We start from the raw sequence: 16,279 nt of genomic DNA, 5'->3' as shown, positions 1-16,279 counted from the left end.
CACTCAATCCCACCATCAGTGTCACTGCTGAAGACGTTGATGAGTGCTGCTCCTGTAACAGATGAGCAGGGGACGCTGCTCATCACTGGCTGCTACCTGGACACAGTGCCGTTCAACGCAGCCCTCTGGCTGCCGCCTTCCAACCAATTCCTTATGCACCCCTCATATCTCCAGTTTGGAGATAAGGATGTGGTGAGGGACCGTGGCCTTGCAGAAGCCCAGGTAGATGACATCAGCTGCCTCCCCTTTGTGCACCAGTGCTGTCACTCCATCATAGAAGGCCACAGATGGGTCAGGCATGACCTTCCCTTGGTGAATCCATGCTGGCTGTCTGGGATCACCTACTTGTCCCTGATGTGCCTCGTGTTGCTCTGTTCTTTAGGTTCACGCCAAGTGGATTTTGGACACAGATATATTCAACGAATGGATGAATGAGGAGGATTATGAGGTGGATGAGAACAGGAAATCTGTGAGCTTTCGGCAGAGAATCTCCATGAAGAATGAAGAGGTAGGTGGCTCCAGCTCAGTGTGTGACCTGCTGCTACATTAATACTCCTTCTCTCTGCAATAGTGACTGAGATTCAGACAAGCTGAACACTTTAGGTACCTGTGATAGTACAGCTTAGTTTGACTTTCTTCTGGTGTGTCATTCATATCAGAGAACTGTTGTCGTCTTTTATTATTTCTACGTTCTTTCTCTTTCCCAAGGATGGCAAGAGAAGAGATTGACTTTGTACTTTCTTTTAAATGAAACTAGGGCTCCATTGGACAGCATCAATTGATTTCCAGATGCTCTCATTTCGTATTCTTCCTGATGCAGAAAGTTTGATAGGACTCTGAGAGCATTCATTTCACCTTCAGCTCAGGCTGCTTGCTGGGAAATGCTGATGGGTAGAGTACATTGGACGTGCCAGAAGTTAGCTGCTGAGTCTTGCTCTAAGAGCACAGTCTGTAGGTAGCTCCTGCAGCAGGGATGGCTATGAAAAACTTACATTACTTCACCTTGGCAGAGGTGTGTTTGGAAAGCATTCTGGAGCTGAGGATTCTTGCTGCTTACTGCTTTCAGCTCCTTTGTTGTAAGACGTAACAAGGAAGGCTGCAGCATTTCAGTAACTGCAGTATGCCTTTCATTTCTCTTACAGCCCGTGCGTAGTCCTGAGAGGAGAGACAGGAAAGCAGCAGCAAGCACACGGAAGAGAAAGCATTCTCCTTCTCCACCCCCCACTCCTGTGGAGTCAAGAAAAAAATCAGGGAAGAAAGGGTGAGTGCCTTATTCAGGGAAGCTGGGGCTGCTGTTCTGAAGGGTGCTTATGAGCGGCCCTGTCCCGTGTCGCTATTCACACCTCAGATCTGCCTTAGGCTGGAATCATTATTTCTACACTAGGTTTGGAATCATTATTTCTACACTAGGTTCGTGTGGTTTTATAGTGCAGTGTTCATCATTTCTTGACTTCTGTGTGGAAGTGCATTGCCTGTGGGTGGAGGAGAACCCGTGCAAGTCCTGATGTTGTCTGTTGCTCAGCAGCAGGACGTGGTGCTGCACTGAAATAGAGCTTAGGGAAACCCTCACTGCTTCTGAAATAGCTGCAGTTAGTGCAAGCAGTGGTGCTGGGGTGCGTTTTGAAGGAGAGCCACTGGAATGACTGCATGTAATTGGGGAACTTTTAATCTACGTAGCCATGTGTTTTGAAGTGAACTTTTGGAATATCACTTCACCTGAGCACTGTTGGTTGATTACAGTTTGCCCACAGGTCGGCCGTGTTTGATTTTTTTCTCTGTGCTTGTTTGATCTTTAAAAAAAGGGCCAAGATTATAACCAAATGAAAGCTTACCACTGGTGGGGTTCTGCGGTGTGGGTGGGAGCACTTAAAAAGTGCTTAAGGTGCTGGAGGCGTTCGAAGCCAGGCTGGATGTGGCTCTGGGCAGCCTGGGCTGGTGGTTGGTGACTCTGCACATAGCAGGGCATTGGAACTGGATGAGCACTGTGCTCCTTTGCTACCCAGGCCATTCTGTTTGAATCTGTTAAAAACCAGGGCTTCTTTAGCAGTGCTATCTTAAAAAAAGAAGCAGCAGTGCTGGAAGTCTGTCGTCTGTGGGTTAGTTTAGTTTAGTCTGAGATGAGAGGGTCAGAAAGGTCAGATAACGAATTAATCCTGACTCTTTATTTCCAAATGTGGTCTGAGTTCACTTCTGTAAGGAGGGGCCTGGGTGATTCTGCCTTTGTTCCCGGAAGGACTTTCTCTGGATGTAGAAATGATGTGGAAAAGCCTGCTTGTTCCCCAGATGAGGCAGAAGGCCTTGCAATGGTCTGTTGCCTCTTCTGGTCCGTGCAGCACGTGTCCTTATTGCAGCTTGGGAAAGGAGGAATGGAAGTGAAGCACTGCTGCCCTGAGTCTCATAGGCATGCAGGTGCTGCCAGCGTGCTGGCATTCAGAATTCAGACAGCAGTGTCCTGCAGTCCTGAATCAATGGCAAAAGACCATCATTTGTATGAAACTGAGAGGCACTTCTGAATCATTAGGCTGCAAAAATTACTCGCTAGTGCCCTTCTAAATTATGTTAGTAATGCGCAGACTGGTTTTTGTTAACTCCACCACGCTTCCTGCTGCACTGTTTGCACAGAAGAGTTTTAACCCGGCCCTTTAATCCTGATGTCTGCTGAAGGATCACATCGAGGTGAATGCATCTGACACGTGCAGCTGTCAGAGAGTTTCTCTATGGTTTCTTTCAGACAAGCAACCATATATGGGAAAAGGAGAGGGCAGAAGGAAGAAGATGAGCAAGAAGATCTTACAAAGGACATGGAGGATCCCACGCCAGTACCTAACATAGAAGAAGTGGTACTTCCCAAAAATGGTAAATTGCAGATACAGAGTATTTGAACGTTAAAGCAATTGCTTGAACTGTACAGGGAAAACATGCATGTGTTGTCAGATGTTTGGACTGTGATGTCGAGTACCCATATGGATATACCCATAAGCTAACCATATGGAATTAGTGGAGGCTCTTCTGACATGCCCAGTGTGGGCAGAAGTGCCCACATTTGTCAGTGGGTGTTAAGGAAGGATAAGTCAGAAATAAAATCCAGCACCAAAGCGTTTTGGATGTGGCAGTTTGACTTGATCTGGTCTGGATTGCGTGGAGGAATTGCTGGGTGCTGTGCAGGTGGGAAAAGCACAGCAGTCAGAGCCCTCAGTGCCTGCATAGAGGCAGCATTGTGTTCCATGGGAGATCAGACAGGAGCCAAATAAATGGTCTCTTGTGCTCAAACTGTCCCGACCAGATGAACTCTTCTGAACTGCAAGGACCCGACCAACAGAACGGTTTATTGATAAGATAGCAGCAGCGTGCTGGACGTTGATAATTGTATTTTGTCTGATGATTACTCATTAGAGCTGCAATCTTTGTTTTGCAGTGAACCCAAAGAAAGACAGCGAGAACACGCCTGTGAAAGGAGGAACAGTGGCAGACCTTGGTAAGGCATGCAGGGACACACATCCTTCTTACAGCAAAGTCGTGTTTGCAGGGCAGCAGGAAGAGTATTTTTAACTCTCAGTTGTGAAAGGAATCTCTCATTCTGATTTCTGAATTAATTCAGTTTTCACCTGTATTCCATTTGAAATGTGCTCTTCCTTTTGGGTCTGTTCCCTTGCAGGCAGTGTTTGCTTTTTTGGGAAGTGACATACGAGCTCTTCTTTGGTAGATGTTTATTTCTTATTAGGAGTTAGGCTGAATTGCAGGTTCCCTGAGCTTTGCTGGCCCTCTGGTATAAGAGATAGAAACTAGTGTCCCATGTCCTATTATACAGGGTACATCTAGGGCACTGGGCCAGGCAGTAATTAATTATGGATTCCTAAGCGTGGAAAAATTCTAATTATCTTCCTCTTTATCCCCTCTCTGATGTGCTCCTTTGTGTGGGACCATTGAGTGCCTGCATAGAGATGAGATAGTCTTAATGATGTGTGCTCTGCTTCGCTTTCCTCCTCGCTTCCCTCCCAAAACAAATGCAGTCTTCTTTCCAATTAAGCAGTTCACGGCTGGGAAGGACTGCGTGTGTGAGCAGTCAGGTGCATGACATCAGTTTAATTCCCAGTGCTTTTGCCTTTCAGATGAACAGGATGAGGAGACAGTGGCGACTGGAGGAAAGGTAACTGCAGTGATTTCATGCTGAGCTTGGTGGAAACTGAAATCTTCATCGTTGTGGACTTACCTGCAGTGCTTTTCAAGTGATAGTTAAGACCAAATTGGTCACTGGTGGAAACAGATGTATTTTCAGATGAACATCTTTTGGATGCAGATTTTTCAAAGCTTGTGGGTTTTCTTCCTTTAGATTTCAGTGCTAAATGTAAAGCTTGGCTGTTTCAGGCTGTGTAAGCACCTAGGTGCAAACACATGGGCAGATGGCCAAAGTGCCATTCTTAGGTGAGCAGTGTTTCGTGCTCACAAAGAGTGACTGGGCTTCTCCAGCAAGGGAAATACTCTTACGTTAGTTGCAGTTCCTTGATTCCAGGGTGTAGAATAACCTGGAATTGTGGAACGGTGGTGGTGAATGGAGTCAAATCCAGCTGGCGACCGGTGGTGAGCGGTGTTCCCCAGGGTTCGGTGCTGGGCCTGTCCTCTTCAATATCTTGATTGATGACCTGGAGGAGGGCATCGAGTGCACCCTCAGTACATTCGCAGATGGCACCAAATGGGCTGGAAGCGTGGATCTGCCTGGGGGTAGCGAGGCCCTACAGAGGGATCTGGACAGGCTGGAGAGCTGGGCTGAAGCCAATGGGATGAGGTGCACCAAGGCCAAATGCCGGGTCCTGCACTTGGGCTACAACAACCCCAGGCGACGCTGCAGGCTTGGGGCGGTGTGGCTGGAGGACGGCGTAGAGGAAACGGACCTGGGGGTATTGATGGATGCTGGGCTGAACATGAGCCGACAGTGTGCCCAGGGGGCCAAGAAGGCCAGTGGCAGCCTGGCTTGCATCAGAAACAGGGCTGCCAGCAGGAGCAGAGAGGTGATTGTTCCCCTATATTCAGCACTGGTGAGGCCGCACCTCGAGTGCTGTGTCCAGTTTTGGGCCCCTCACTGCAAGAAAGATATTGAGGCCCTGGAGCGTGTTCAAAGGAGGGCAACAAAGCTGGTGAGGGGTCTGGAACACAGGGCTGATGAGGAGAGGCTGAAGGAGCTGGGAATGTTCAGCCTGGAGAAGAGGAGCTCAGGGGAGACCTCACTGCTCTCTATAACTTCCTGAAGGGAGGCTGTAGTGAGCTGGGGGTCGGCCTCTGCTCTCGTGTCATCAGTGATGGGAGCAGAGGGAATGGCTTCAAGCTACGGCAGGGGAGATTCAGGCTGGACATGAGGAAGAATTACTTTTCAGAAAGGGTGGTCAGGCACTGCAATGGATGCCCAGGGAGGTGGTGGAGTCACCGAGCCTGGGGGTGTTCAAGGAAAGGCTGGATGTTGTGTTGAGGGACATGGTTTAGTGGGAGCTATTGGGAATGGGTGAACGGTTGGACTGGATGAGCTTTGAGGTCTTTTCCAACCTTGGTGATTCTATGATTCTATGAACTGATGCAGCAAGGGTTCAATCTGTGCTAGGTTGGGAGATGTTGCTTTTACGTTCTATGCTAAAGGCTTGTTGGTTTGGGGTTGGCTCTTTTTGGCCATGGTCTGTGTTCTGTTCTTGGAGACAGGGAGGGGGAGTGAAGGGATGAGGAGAGGACAGACTTCTTTTCTGGACAGCTATGGTGAGGTCAGTAAATAGGTTTGGAGAGTACCTTGTCTACGGGAGAATTGAGTTGCCCCAAAAGGTGCAGTGGTCCCAAAATCCTGCTTCAAGGGCTGGGCTGTTTTGAACAGCCTTTTGTTTCTTTGAAGTGGGGCTGGCTTAGTAATTCAGGCAAAGAAATTCGTTAGAAGTGAAGTTACCTTTGGCAAGGTAAGGATCTTGTGTTACAGGTACACAAGAAACCTGAGCCAGAGGAGGCTGTAAATAGTGTAATAGTGTAATAGTGTAAATAGCCTCTGTGTGCTGTCCCCAGAAATCTGCACTGATTCTCAGCTTTCTGATGAGAGAGGAATGGTCCCTTCAGCCTGTTAATCCACGTGGCCATGTTTGATGTCCCCTTGTTAAAACATCTCCTACTGACTTTATTAGCAACTGCCTTCCAGAGAAACCTCTGCCCACTGTGCTGTAGCTCCTGGGATCTGCTGCTCTAATGTCTGCTATGAAAGTTTGTCCATCTTTTATGTCCAGCACAGCACATCTATACCCCATGCCTGGGTTTTCATGGCACAGTCAAAATTTGAGCTTGATATCTCTTCACAAGGCAGAATTATTGAGGACCAGCCTTAAGACTGACCAATAAAGGTTGTCCAAGCAAAAATGTCAGTGGTCATAATTCGGTGCCTGCAGAATTGTCACTCTGTGCCCTACAAGTGTCACCCAGTAAAGTGAGAACTAATGACTGATTTCCATTAGTACTCTTTTGAGGAGTGAGGGAAGAGTGGCAGGAAGTACAAGTGATCTTAAGGTATTGCCAGGTATGTTCTTGAGGTCTGACAACAGCTCTCAGCAGCTTTTTGCTTCCTCTATTCTCTTATGGAAGCACTTTCATCCCTGAGGCTCTCCCCACTGAAGGCATTTGTTTGGGGTGGCTGCACGAGGGCTGTCCATGTCTCCCTGCTTGCAGCCTCCTCACCACTGTGTTCCTTCCGTGACACAGGAGGATGAAGATCCTAACAAAGGTGACCAGAGTCGATCCATGGATCCAGGTGAAGATAACGTCACAGAACAAACCAACCACATCATCATTCCCAGCTATGCGTCTTGGTTTGACTACAACTGGTAAGAAAGCGATTGGGATCTGGGGATTTTAGAGTTTCGGTGGTGGTTTTTTTGTAAGTCATGCTGAGAGCTGAAAGAAATTACTTCTTTTTAGGTGTAGTTCACACGTGTGGGCTCATCTTTTCCGCCTGCAAATCTTCCTGAGCTGAGGTGTGTGGGATTTGATACAGCCGTTCTTAAAAGCAGAAGCTGGAGCTTGTGGTGGATAACTTCCTGCATAGTGCTGAGGATGGGTCTGAGCTGTTAGCATAAAGATAGCCAGAGCTGGAGGCTGAGCCAAACTGTGTTGCCTTGTCTGTGTGTGCACTCACAGCTTGAGCTGACCTAAATCCTCAGAGTAGAGCCATCCTTCACCTCGCTCCTTTGCTCTCTCCCACTTGGAGAAGCAGAAAAGCCACAAGGAGCACGCAGTGTGAACTTACAGGTTGCCTTCTGAGCAGGGAGTCTTGAGGTGCTCTGTTGCAGTGCAGGGTGAAAGGCTCCATTAACTCACTCTAAATGGATGATTCCCTTTGTGACTGTGGGGCCTGCTGTAGGTCAGGAGAGGCAGCTCTGCAGCTCGAGCTAAGTGAGGATTCCCTGAAGTCAACGTGGAGATGTCTGTGCGGTCTCTGTGCTTTGGTTCCTTTGGATGCCTCTCCTGTTAGTGTATGTGTGCCCGTGGAGTGGCTGGCTGAAGCTTCCTGCAGATGTTTGTGTTCATAGCAGCAGCAGGAGCTGTACTGGTGCTCCTGAGAGCAGCATCAGCTCGTGAAGCACAGCTACAGGACTGACACAGAAGGTGCAAAGAAACAGAAGGAACTTCTCCTTGGCACAGATGTGCCCGTGCCTACCTTGTGAAAGGGGACCTCAAAGCATCTGTGATGCAAAAAAGGCTTTGGTTTGAGATTCTCCAAATCAGAGATGTCCGGCACATGGAGCTGACTTAGGCTGGAGGCTGAAATAGCTGCACAGCTGTGAGGCTGACGTGTTTCTGTCCCTGAGCTCTGCCTCCATCCAGAGAGGTTCCTGCAGTCCTGGAGAGCAGCAGAGCTCAGCTGTGGCTGCTGCTGCTGTGCCAGAAGGTCACTTTTGGCTCATGTCAGTGCGCACAGACTGCTGCAGCCCTCCCACACTGCAAACACTGCTGCTGGTTTGAAGCAAATGGAAGAATAATTCCAACCTCCTTCTCCTGAAGTGCATTCCAAGCTGCTGTTTCACAGCATTCATTGCTGACATTAAATCTGTAGTAAACAGATACAATTTATTTGATCCTCGATTCAGTTCCAGTGTAATCTGTTGTGCTGTAGGTGACTTCACTGCAAGAACTAAATGACTTATGTGCTGTAAACCTGTTGTTTGGTGAATCGTGCTCTCTGAGCTCTGTTCTCTGAATGGATGACAGAATGAATGATGTTGGCACCAAAGGACGGTGGTGTGTTTGCCTGAAAACTGCAAGATGCAAGGGAAGAGCATTAGTTTTAATAATAATAATAATAGCAGTGTGTGCTTCCTTTAGAAGGAACTATTTCTCAAGGACCTCTGTAGTTTTCTGATGTTAATTTGGATGAAGTGTGTGACATTTTAGGAGTTACTCTTGTCATTTTAATGGAAATAAGTTCTTCGTTTCTGACACCTTATAAAGTGGACATCTTTGGAATTGTGAAGCTCTCCTCCTGCAGGGCTGGCTGGATTAAATCCTCACAGTTTTCTCATTAAGGTTTATAAAAAAAATGGTGCAGTCAAGGTCCATGTGGTCTGGGTGCTCACACTGTGATTTTACTTTGCTGTCACAGCCCTCACGTGTCACACATACCATGGCTTACACAAATGTCCTCATTAATACCTGCTGGTGCAGTGACCCTTCACAGCCACATTTCCTTATTTCTGCTGAAAATAAACCATCGTGTCTTTAATGAAGTACTGAATGGAAGGCTCCTGCTGGAATGTTCAGGTTTCCAAGAGAGGCCTTGCAGTGAGCGTGCTCTCAGTACCCGTGGAAGGTGTGTGGAGTTCCCTGTGCAAGACTTTGGGGTTTGCCATCTGAACTTTGTGTTTTCCTTGCAGCATTCATGTGATTGAGCGCCGTGCTCTTCCGGAGTTTTTCAATGGAAAAAACAAGTCCAAGACTCCTGAAATGTAAGTACAGCATGAGTGTAGGTACAGCATGAGTGTAAGTACAGCATGAATGTAAGTACAGCATGAGTGTAAGTACAGCATGAGTGTAAGTACAGCATGAATGTAAGTACAGCATGAATGTAAGTACAGCATGAATGTAGGTACAGCGTGAATGTAAGTACAGCATGAATTTAAGTACAGCATGAGTGTCAGCGTGCAAGAGCTCAGCATGGCAGGGCAGTTCTCCATGTCCTTCATCCTTCCCTTGCTTCTCCTTGTGTGTGTGCTTAGCAGGTGCTGACTGTGGGTGCATGAAAGAAAGGAGCACCTGTGGCACCACAGCGTGCAGCTGGATTGTGTCAGCGTTACTGTAAAGATGAAGGCAACATTTAATAGCAGCTATCAAGGAAAAATGAACCCATGTTTTTTCCAAGCAGTGTTGGAACAAACTGTTGAACGTGTCCTGGGCAAGGTACAGCATCCAGTATCTCCCAGAGAAATCTGTAAAACTGTATCATTGAATCACAGCACGGCCTGGGTTGCAAAGGAGCACGATGCTCATCCAGCTCCAACCCCTGCTGTGTGCAGGTCGCCAACCAGCAGCCCAGGCTGCCCAGAGCCACATCCAGCCTGGCCTTGAATGCCTGCAGGGATGGGGCATCCACAGCCTCCTTGGGCAACCTGTGCCAGTGCCTCACCACCCTCTGGGGGAAAAATGTAAGGTACTGTAGAGCCTCAGTGAGCCCCGTAGTTCTCTTCCTCTTCCCATAACACTGTGGTTTTGGGATGTGAGAGCTGTATGTGAGCACTGATCACCACGTCAGCTGTAGGATGCAGTGTCAGACTGTGGAATGGATTTTCCACACTGTCTGTGTTGATGTCATGGTTCCTTGAGCAGGTGATGGGTAATTCTGGAGCACGTGAGGGCTGGAGTGTGAATGTTGGGTAGTCTGATTAAAATCAGAGAGCTGGGGCTGAGCACTGCTAAAGAGAAACGCTTGTTGGTGTAGCTGTTCTAAGCCCTCTCATGACTCTGTAGTTCCTAATCATCCTAAACATCTCAGCGGAGCTCTCTTGGTTGAATCTAAGATGAAACTGAATCTGTCTCATCCCCCTGTGGGATCTGCACAGGACTTACACGTTCCTCATTCAAAATAGAAGCACACTTGTTTAACTGGCTTTAGAGAAGCTGTTAGAAAACAATCAAAGCAGCACAACGCCAGCTGAATGCTGTTGGTCTGTACATGGAATGATTCTCCTCCTCTCTGGCTTGGCAATGGAAGGAGGTAAGCCAGTGGCTGTGCATCAGATGCTTGCCCTGGCTGTCTGCTGCAGTGTCATTCTGAGCGTTAGTAACAGCACAGCTCGCCTTCCCCGAGCATTTTGTTCCAACAGCAAAGTGAGTTATTCAGAGCAATCCCCGAAGGCCATTGATTAAAGGAAGGCAGTCAGCATCAGGCTCTTGAGCAGTGTGCATTTCCTTAAAGCTGTAAACCCAAAACCTGAGAGAAAGAAATTGGATTGGACATCCATGGAATGCTTGTTGACTTTGATAAAGGAACTGTGCTCGCTGTGGCTGCTTCATCTTGGTAGCAACTCTTTGTCTTGCTGCAAAGCAGCGTTTGGGGCTTTAAAAGCAGTTTTCTCATGAGCTGCTAAATGAAATACTTGAGGAGTCTTCTCAGTATGTTGTTTTAATGTGCAAAGCTGTGTGTTTTTCATACATAGCAGTTCTCCAAATTTGTGTTTTTTCTCAGTTTCTTCTTGGTGCAGATGATCAGAGGGCTGGAGCATAGGCAGTCCTATGCAGACAGGCTGAGGGAGCTGGGCTTGTTCAGCATGGAGAAGAGAAGCTGCGGGGTGACCTGAGTGCAGCCTGCAGTGCCTGAAGGGAGCCTGCAGCCAGGAGGGGAGTCAGCTCTTGGAAAGGGGAGATGGCAGCAGGACGAGGGAAATGGTTTGGAGCTGAGGGAGGGCAGCTGGAGGTTGGATGTCAGGGGAAGTTGTGTGCTGTGAGAGCGGTGAGGGGCTGGAACAGCTGCCCAGAGAGGCTGTGATGCCCCGTCCATGCCTGGAGGTGTTGGAGGCCAGGTTGGATGGGGCCCTGGGCAGCCTGGGCTGCTGTGAGATGGGGAGGTTGGTGGCCCTGCATTGGTGGGGGGTTGGAGCTTCGTGATCCTTGAGGTCCCTTCCAACCCAACCATGCTGTGATTCTATGATGGTAATCCCACCCCACGTTGCTCCTGCAGCAGGTAATGCAGGCAGACTGCAGGTGGGGTTCCTGGAGCTCAATCTCTGCTCAGACATAACTGATGTTTTGTGAAGCTGCCGATCTAAACTTGTGATAGAAATTAGAAATTAACCTTTTCAGCCTGGAGAAGGGCTGGGAGACCTCTGACACCACGAATGATTTTGAATTGAATCGAATGATTTTGAACCTGCAGTCTGTACTTGGAACTCCTCCATGTGTCTGAGATGCAGATGTAGCTGTAGCTGCCATCAGCTGCCGTGTTAACAGGTTCTAGTTTGAGACTGCACTGCCCAAGGAGTTCCGCTGCCTGCCCGTTCCTATTGTGCAGCTGATTTTCCTGGAGAAAGCTTGAGGACAAATTGAAGAATCATTTCCCCCTCAACCTGGTTACAGAGCAGAAGCTGGATCCAGAAATGTGAGTTTGCACTGATGCAGCTTTCATGTGGAATCTCATGCTTCCTTGCTCAGCTGACAACAAAACATCAGTGCTAGTTCTCTGTTTTCGAGTGAAGCAGATGAGGGACTCCCTTTCTCCCAGTCCCTACATTATCTTATTGCTATTTAGGGATTGCAGGAGCAGCATGTGATCTTAGCTTTGTGTTTTCCTTTTAATAAAATAACCTTCCTTTAGAATGGAAATGTCTGGCCTCCAGCTTGGTTCTCAGGCCAGACAAAGCCCCGTGTTTGCAGAGCCCATACGGGTTCATCCTTGTGACAGCAGGGCCTGGGGTCTTTTCTGTCTCAGAAGGGATTTTAGCTAAGTACGAGTTGACTTCATCTTTCTTGCTGATAACAAGTCACAGCTAATGGGCCTTGTCACTGTAGAGAACAGGCTCACTTCACGATAAATGTTAGGGATGTTTCTGTCTTAGGCTCCTTTCTCCACCTAGTAATGTGACCTTCACTGGTGCGTACGGAGCTTGTTTGTGCAGCCAGGAGCACAGGGAGGTGTGCTGCTCAAAGCAGGTGGTACCCCACATCTCTCCAGCAGTGGTCAGAAGTGTTCCTGAATATCCCTCTGTGGAAGAGGGCTCCATCCCTGGAGGTGTTCAGGGCCAGGTTGGATGGGGTCCTGGGCAGCCTGGGCTGCTCTGAAATGTGGAGGTTGATGGCCCTGCATTGGTGGGGGGTTGGAGCTTCGTGATTCTCGTGGCCCTTTCCAACCCAAGGCATTCTGTGAAGAAGCTGCCTTTTGTTTCTTGCCTACTGCACCAGTGTTCAACACGAAGTCCAACACCTGCTCCCAGAGTGTTGTTCCTGCAAGGCCCATATAAAACCCATACAGAAGTGAAGATTTGGTGTTCTGGCAAGAACGGGTCTTTGCAGCATCTGTCTGCTTATGTCTGGTATGGGAAACACATTGGTGTTCTTTCTCTGCACGATTTGCACTCCATACGAGGCATCTCCATCTTGAACTTTCAACAGAAGGCAGAAATCTCTTTTGTAAGAAGCTGTTTTGAACAGGTCTTTGCAGAGGATCCTGCCTGTGTTTGTTTGCAGGTTTGCTTTTGTTCAATCTAAGGAACAGAGCTAGCAAGGTATTACTGTGCTTATTGTGAGCAGCTTGTATGAGGAAGCAGCAGTATATTCCAGAAGCACACTTAAAAAGGCTCAGCAGGGGCAGGAATGGGCTGAACCCCACGGCTTGCCCACTCTGTCTGCACTGAAGGGCAGCTCCTGCTTCAGCCCTTCCCAGCGCAGTGCTGGGCTGGACTGGGCTCTCACAGGCTGCTTTTCAGAGACTCTGTCCTCCTTTTGCCCTCTAACCTTTCCTACTGATATTTTTGTATATAAAACGTCCTGAAATAGAAACAGTAACGTTCCATCCAATGTACAGTTTCTGTTTTACTTCTCCCCTTTTCTCTTTCTGGGCTCACAGGGCCCAAGTTGGGCTGTTTATCCTTTTTCTGCATTAGGACCAGACCCTGTTGTTTCTTTTCTGCAGTCTGCTGGCCAAACACTTGGTCAGTGGTTGTAGTCACAGGGTGCTTTGGAGTGAGGACAGGAAGGATGACCTGTATTGGGCTTATTTCCACCAAGAATGCCATGTCTGCCCAATAGAAACTCAAAACCTAAATGTAGCAAAGCTTTGTCTCCTTGTATATCTGATCCATGCAGCAGAGCAGCAGGAAAGGTGTACAAGTAGGTGCTTGTTTTCCTGTTGGTAGTATTCATGCTGGAAGAGCAGATGTATGGAGATGCTGTCCTGCTTTGCACCTCCTGGCACATGCAGTGCTGGGCTTCTGCTGATTTTGGTTGCCATTTGTTCTGCTAATCCAATTACAGAGAAAATCCAGAGTGAAACTTCTGGACGAGGTGGATCATGTTCAGTATATACAATAGAAATTCCACTTGGACAGGACTTTTAATCTTGTTTCTTCAATAAGAATTCAGCAGAGGTTTTTACTGGTCAGTAATAAAGTTGTTTGGAGGAGATGAATCCTAAAAGACATTGTGAACCTCAGTACCAAGGAAAGTAATGGAGCAAATCATCTTGGGTGAGATCACACGGCACGTGTGTGGCATCCGGGGGATCAGAGCCAGCCAGCATGGGTTCATGAAAGGCAGGTCGTGTTTGAGCAACCTCATCTCCTTCTACAGCTGGGTGACCAGGCTGGCAGACGAGGGAGAGGCTGTTGATGCAGTCTGCCTAGACTTCAGCACTGGGGCCATTTGTTCAATAGCTTCATTGATGACCTGGATGAGGGCATTGAGTGCACCTCAGTAAGTCTGCAGATGACACCAAGCTGGGAGGTGGTGTGGATCTGCCTGAGGGCAGGGAGGCCCTGCAGAGGGATCTGGATCAGCTGGATGGCTGGGCTGAGGTTCAACAAGGCCAAGTGCCGGGTCCTGCTCTTTGGGCACAGCAACCCATGCAGTGTGATGGGCTTGGGGACGAGTGGCTGGGTGAGTGTGAAGAGGAAAGGGACCTGGGGGTGCTGGATGGTGCTGGGCTGAACACGAGCCAGCAGTGTGCCCAGGTGGCCAAGAGGGCCAACGGCATCCTGGCCTGCATTAGAAATGGTGTGGCCAGCAGGAGCAGGGAGGTGAGCATCCCCTGTGCTTGAGAGCCCCTGCACCTTGAGCACTGTGCTCAGTTTTGGGCCCCTCACTGCAGGAAAGACATTGAGGCCCTGGAGCGTGTGCAGAGAAGGGCAGCGAAATGGTGAGGGGTGTGGAGCACAAATATGAGGAGCGGCTGAGGGAGCTGGGATTGTTCAGTGTGAGAAGAGGAGCTCAGGGCAGACCTGACTGCACTGTACAACTTCCTGAAGGGAGGTTGTGATGAGGAGGGGTTTGGCCTCTTCTCCCAGGCAACAAACAGGACCCGAGGAAACGGCCGCAAGTTGTGCCAGAGGAGGTTTGGGTTGGACATGAGGAAGAACTTTTTGTCTCAGTGGTCAGGCATGGAATGGCTGCACAGAGAGGTGGTGCAGTCGCCGTCCCTGGCAGTGCTCAGGAGGCGCCTGCATGAGGAGCTGTGAGATCTGCTTAGTGCTTGTGGTAGCCGTGGTGATGGGAGGGCAGTTGGACTCTTTGATCTCGCAGGTCGTTTCCAACCTTGTGATCCTATGAAACTCTGTTAGGCATCAGCATCCAACATGAGCTCTGTACCAACTCTTGCAGATACCTGGCTTACCGCAACTTCATGATCGACACCTATCGCCTGAACCCCCAGGAGTACCTGACCAGCACTGCCTGCAGGAGGAACCTGACTGGAGATGTGTGTGCTGTCATGAGGTGAGGAAACATCCATCTTTCAGCCACTGCTTTCACTAGGAGAAAAGGAAATAGAGTTGCTTTAGCAATGGAAATGCCCTGGTAGACAAGATGTGTGTGGGCAGTTTGAGTTGGAAGGGACCCTTAAAGGTCATTTAGTCCAACTCCTCTGCACTGAACAGGGACGCCTACAGCTAGGTCAGGTTGCTCAGAACCCATCCAGCCTGACCCCCAGCCTGTAGTCACTGTGCTGTTTCATCAGCAGTCTGTTCAGCCTCTTGTTACAACCAGGCTGTGTTATGCTGTCCTTTATTGGTGATACTCTGGGTGCTCCCTGAACCTGCAGAGTTGGGATCTTAACCTTTAGTGTCTGCTATTTATTCAGCGTGGGGAGTTTTTTTCAGAGTTCCTGGGTTTGCAGTTCAGTTTTGCTGCTTTTATCTGTTTCATCAGTCTTAAGTTGTAGGGTGCAGCAGAGCCCTGGAATCACAGGAGTTACTGATGGTAGATCCAATGAAGAACAGCTACGGATAGTGAGAGAGGAAAGAAAGGGGTTGTGCAGCCCTCACATTGGTGTGATGGCTGCAGATGGCTCCACGTGTGCAGCCCTAGCTTTGCTTAGTCTTTAATTAAATGTCCTGTTGTTCTGTTACCATGTTACATTTTAGCTATCATGCTGAAGTGATAGTCAGGTCCACACAGCGTGTAGTATTTACTGCTCTTGTGATCAGTGAACATCTGTGGGAGCTGATGAGGCTATCTGATCCAAAACCAAAGCCTGTTCCTCGGCTCTCTTTGCAGTCTCGCTTTGTTTCTTAACATTCGGATTTGTCCTTTGGTTTCAGAGTGCATGCTTTTCTGGAGCAGTGGGGTCTCATCAACTACCAGGTGGACCCGGAGAGCCGCCCCATGGCCATGGGCCCTCCTCCCACCCCTCACTTCAACGTGCTCGCCGATACGCCCTCCGGCCTCATGCCTCTGCACATCCGCACGCCGCAGGTGAGCCCTGCGCTGCCCTGGGGGTGGGAGATGGCGGATCTGCTCAGTGTCATGCAGGGGAATATTGTCTGCACGTGTTGCTCATGGAAGATGTTCGTGAGCTCAGAAATGGGCCTGTCAAGTCACATCATATCATAGAACCATAGAATGGCCTGGGTTGCAAAGAGCACAGCGCTCATCCAGCTCCAACCCCTGCTGTGTGCAGGTCACCAACCAGCAGCCCAGGCTGCCCAGAGCCACATCCAGCCTGGCCTTGAATGCCTGCAGGGCTGGGGCATCCACAGCCTCCTTGGGCAACCTGTGCCAGTGCCTCACCACCCTCTGGGGGAAAAACTTCCTCCTCATATCCAACCTAAACCTCCCCTGTCTCACT

General features: G+C 49.0%; 1 protein-coding gene across 1 annotated transcript in view; it reads left to right on the top strand.

Moving 5' to 3' along the window:
- SMARCC1 (SWI/SNF related BAF chromatin remodeling complex subunit C1) overlaps positions 1–16,279 on the top strand; it is a gene marked incomplete at both ends in the record, with an annotated part of 67,900 nt that overhangs the window by 20,001 nt on the left and 31,620 nt on the right. Inside the window, 9 exons of the mRNA XM_079538265.1 lie at positions 383–508; positions 1,143–1,261; positions 2,732–2,856; positions 3,416–3,475; positions 4,110–4,147; positions 6,718–6,839; positions 8,886–8,957; positions 14,815–14,928; positions 15,753–15,906. Of these exons, the coding sequence (XP_079394391.1) occupies positions 383–508; positions 1,143–1,261; positions 2,732–2,856; positions 3,416–3,475; positions 4,110–4,147; positions 6,718–6,839; positions 8,886–8,957; positions 14,815–14,928; positions 15,753–15,906 (930 nt within the window). The remainder of the gene's footprint in view (positions 1–382; positions 509–1,142; positions 1,262–2,731; positions 2,857–3,415; positions 3,476–4,109; positions 4,148–6,717; positions 6,840–8,885; positions 8,958–14,814; positions 14,929–15,752; positions 15,907–16,279) is intronic.

The sequence above is a fragment of the Tetrao urogallus genome (assembly GCF_951394365.1).
Source record: "Tetrao urogallus genome assembly, chromosome: 7".
Taxonomy (NCBI): domain Eukaryota; kingdom Metazoa; phylum Chordata; class Aves; order Galliformes; family Phasianidae; genus Tetrao; species Tetrao urogallus.
Note: the sequence above shows the minus strand (reverse complement) of the source record. Positions and strands in the feature narration are given on the sequence as shown.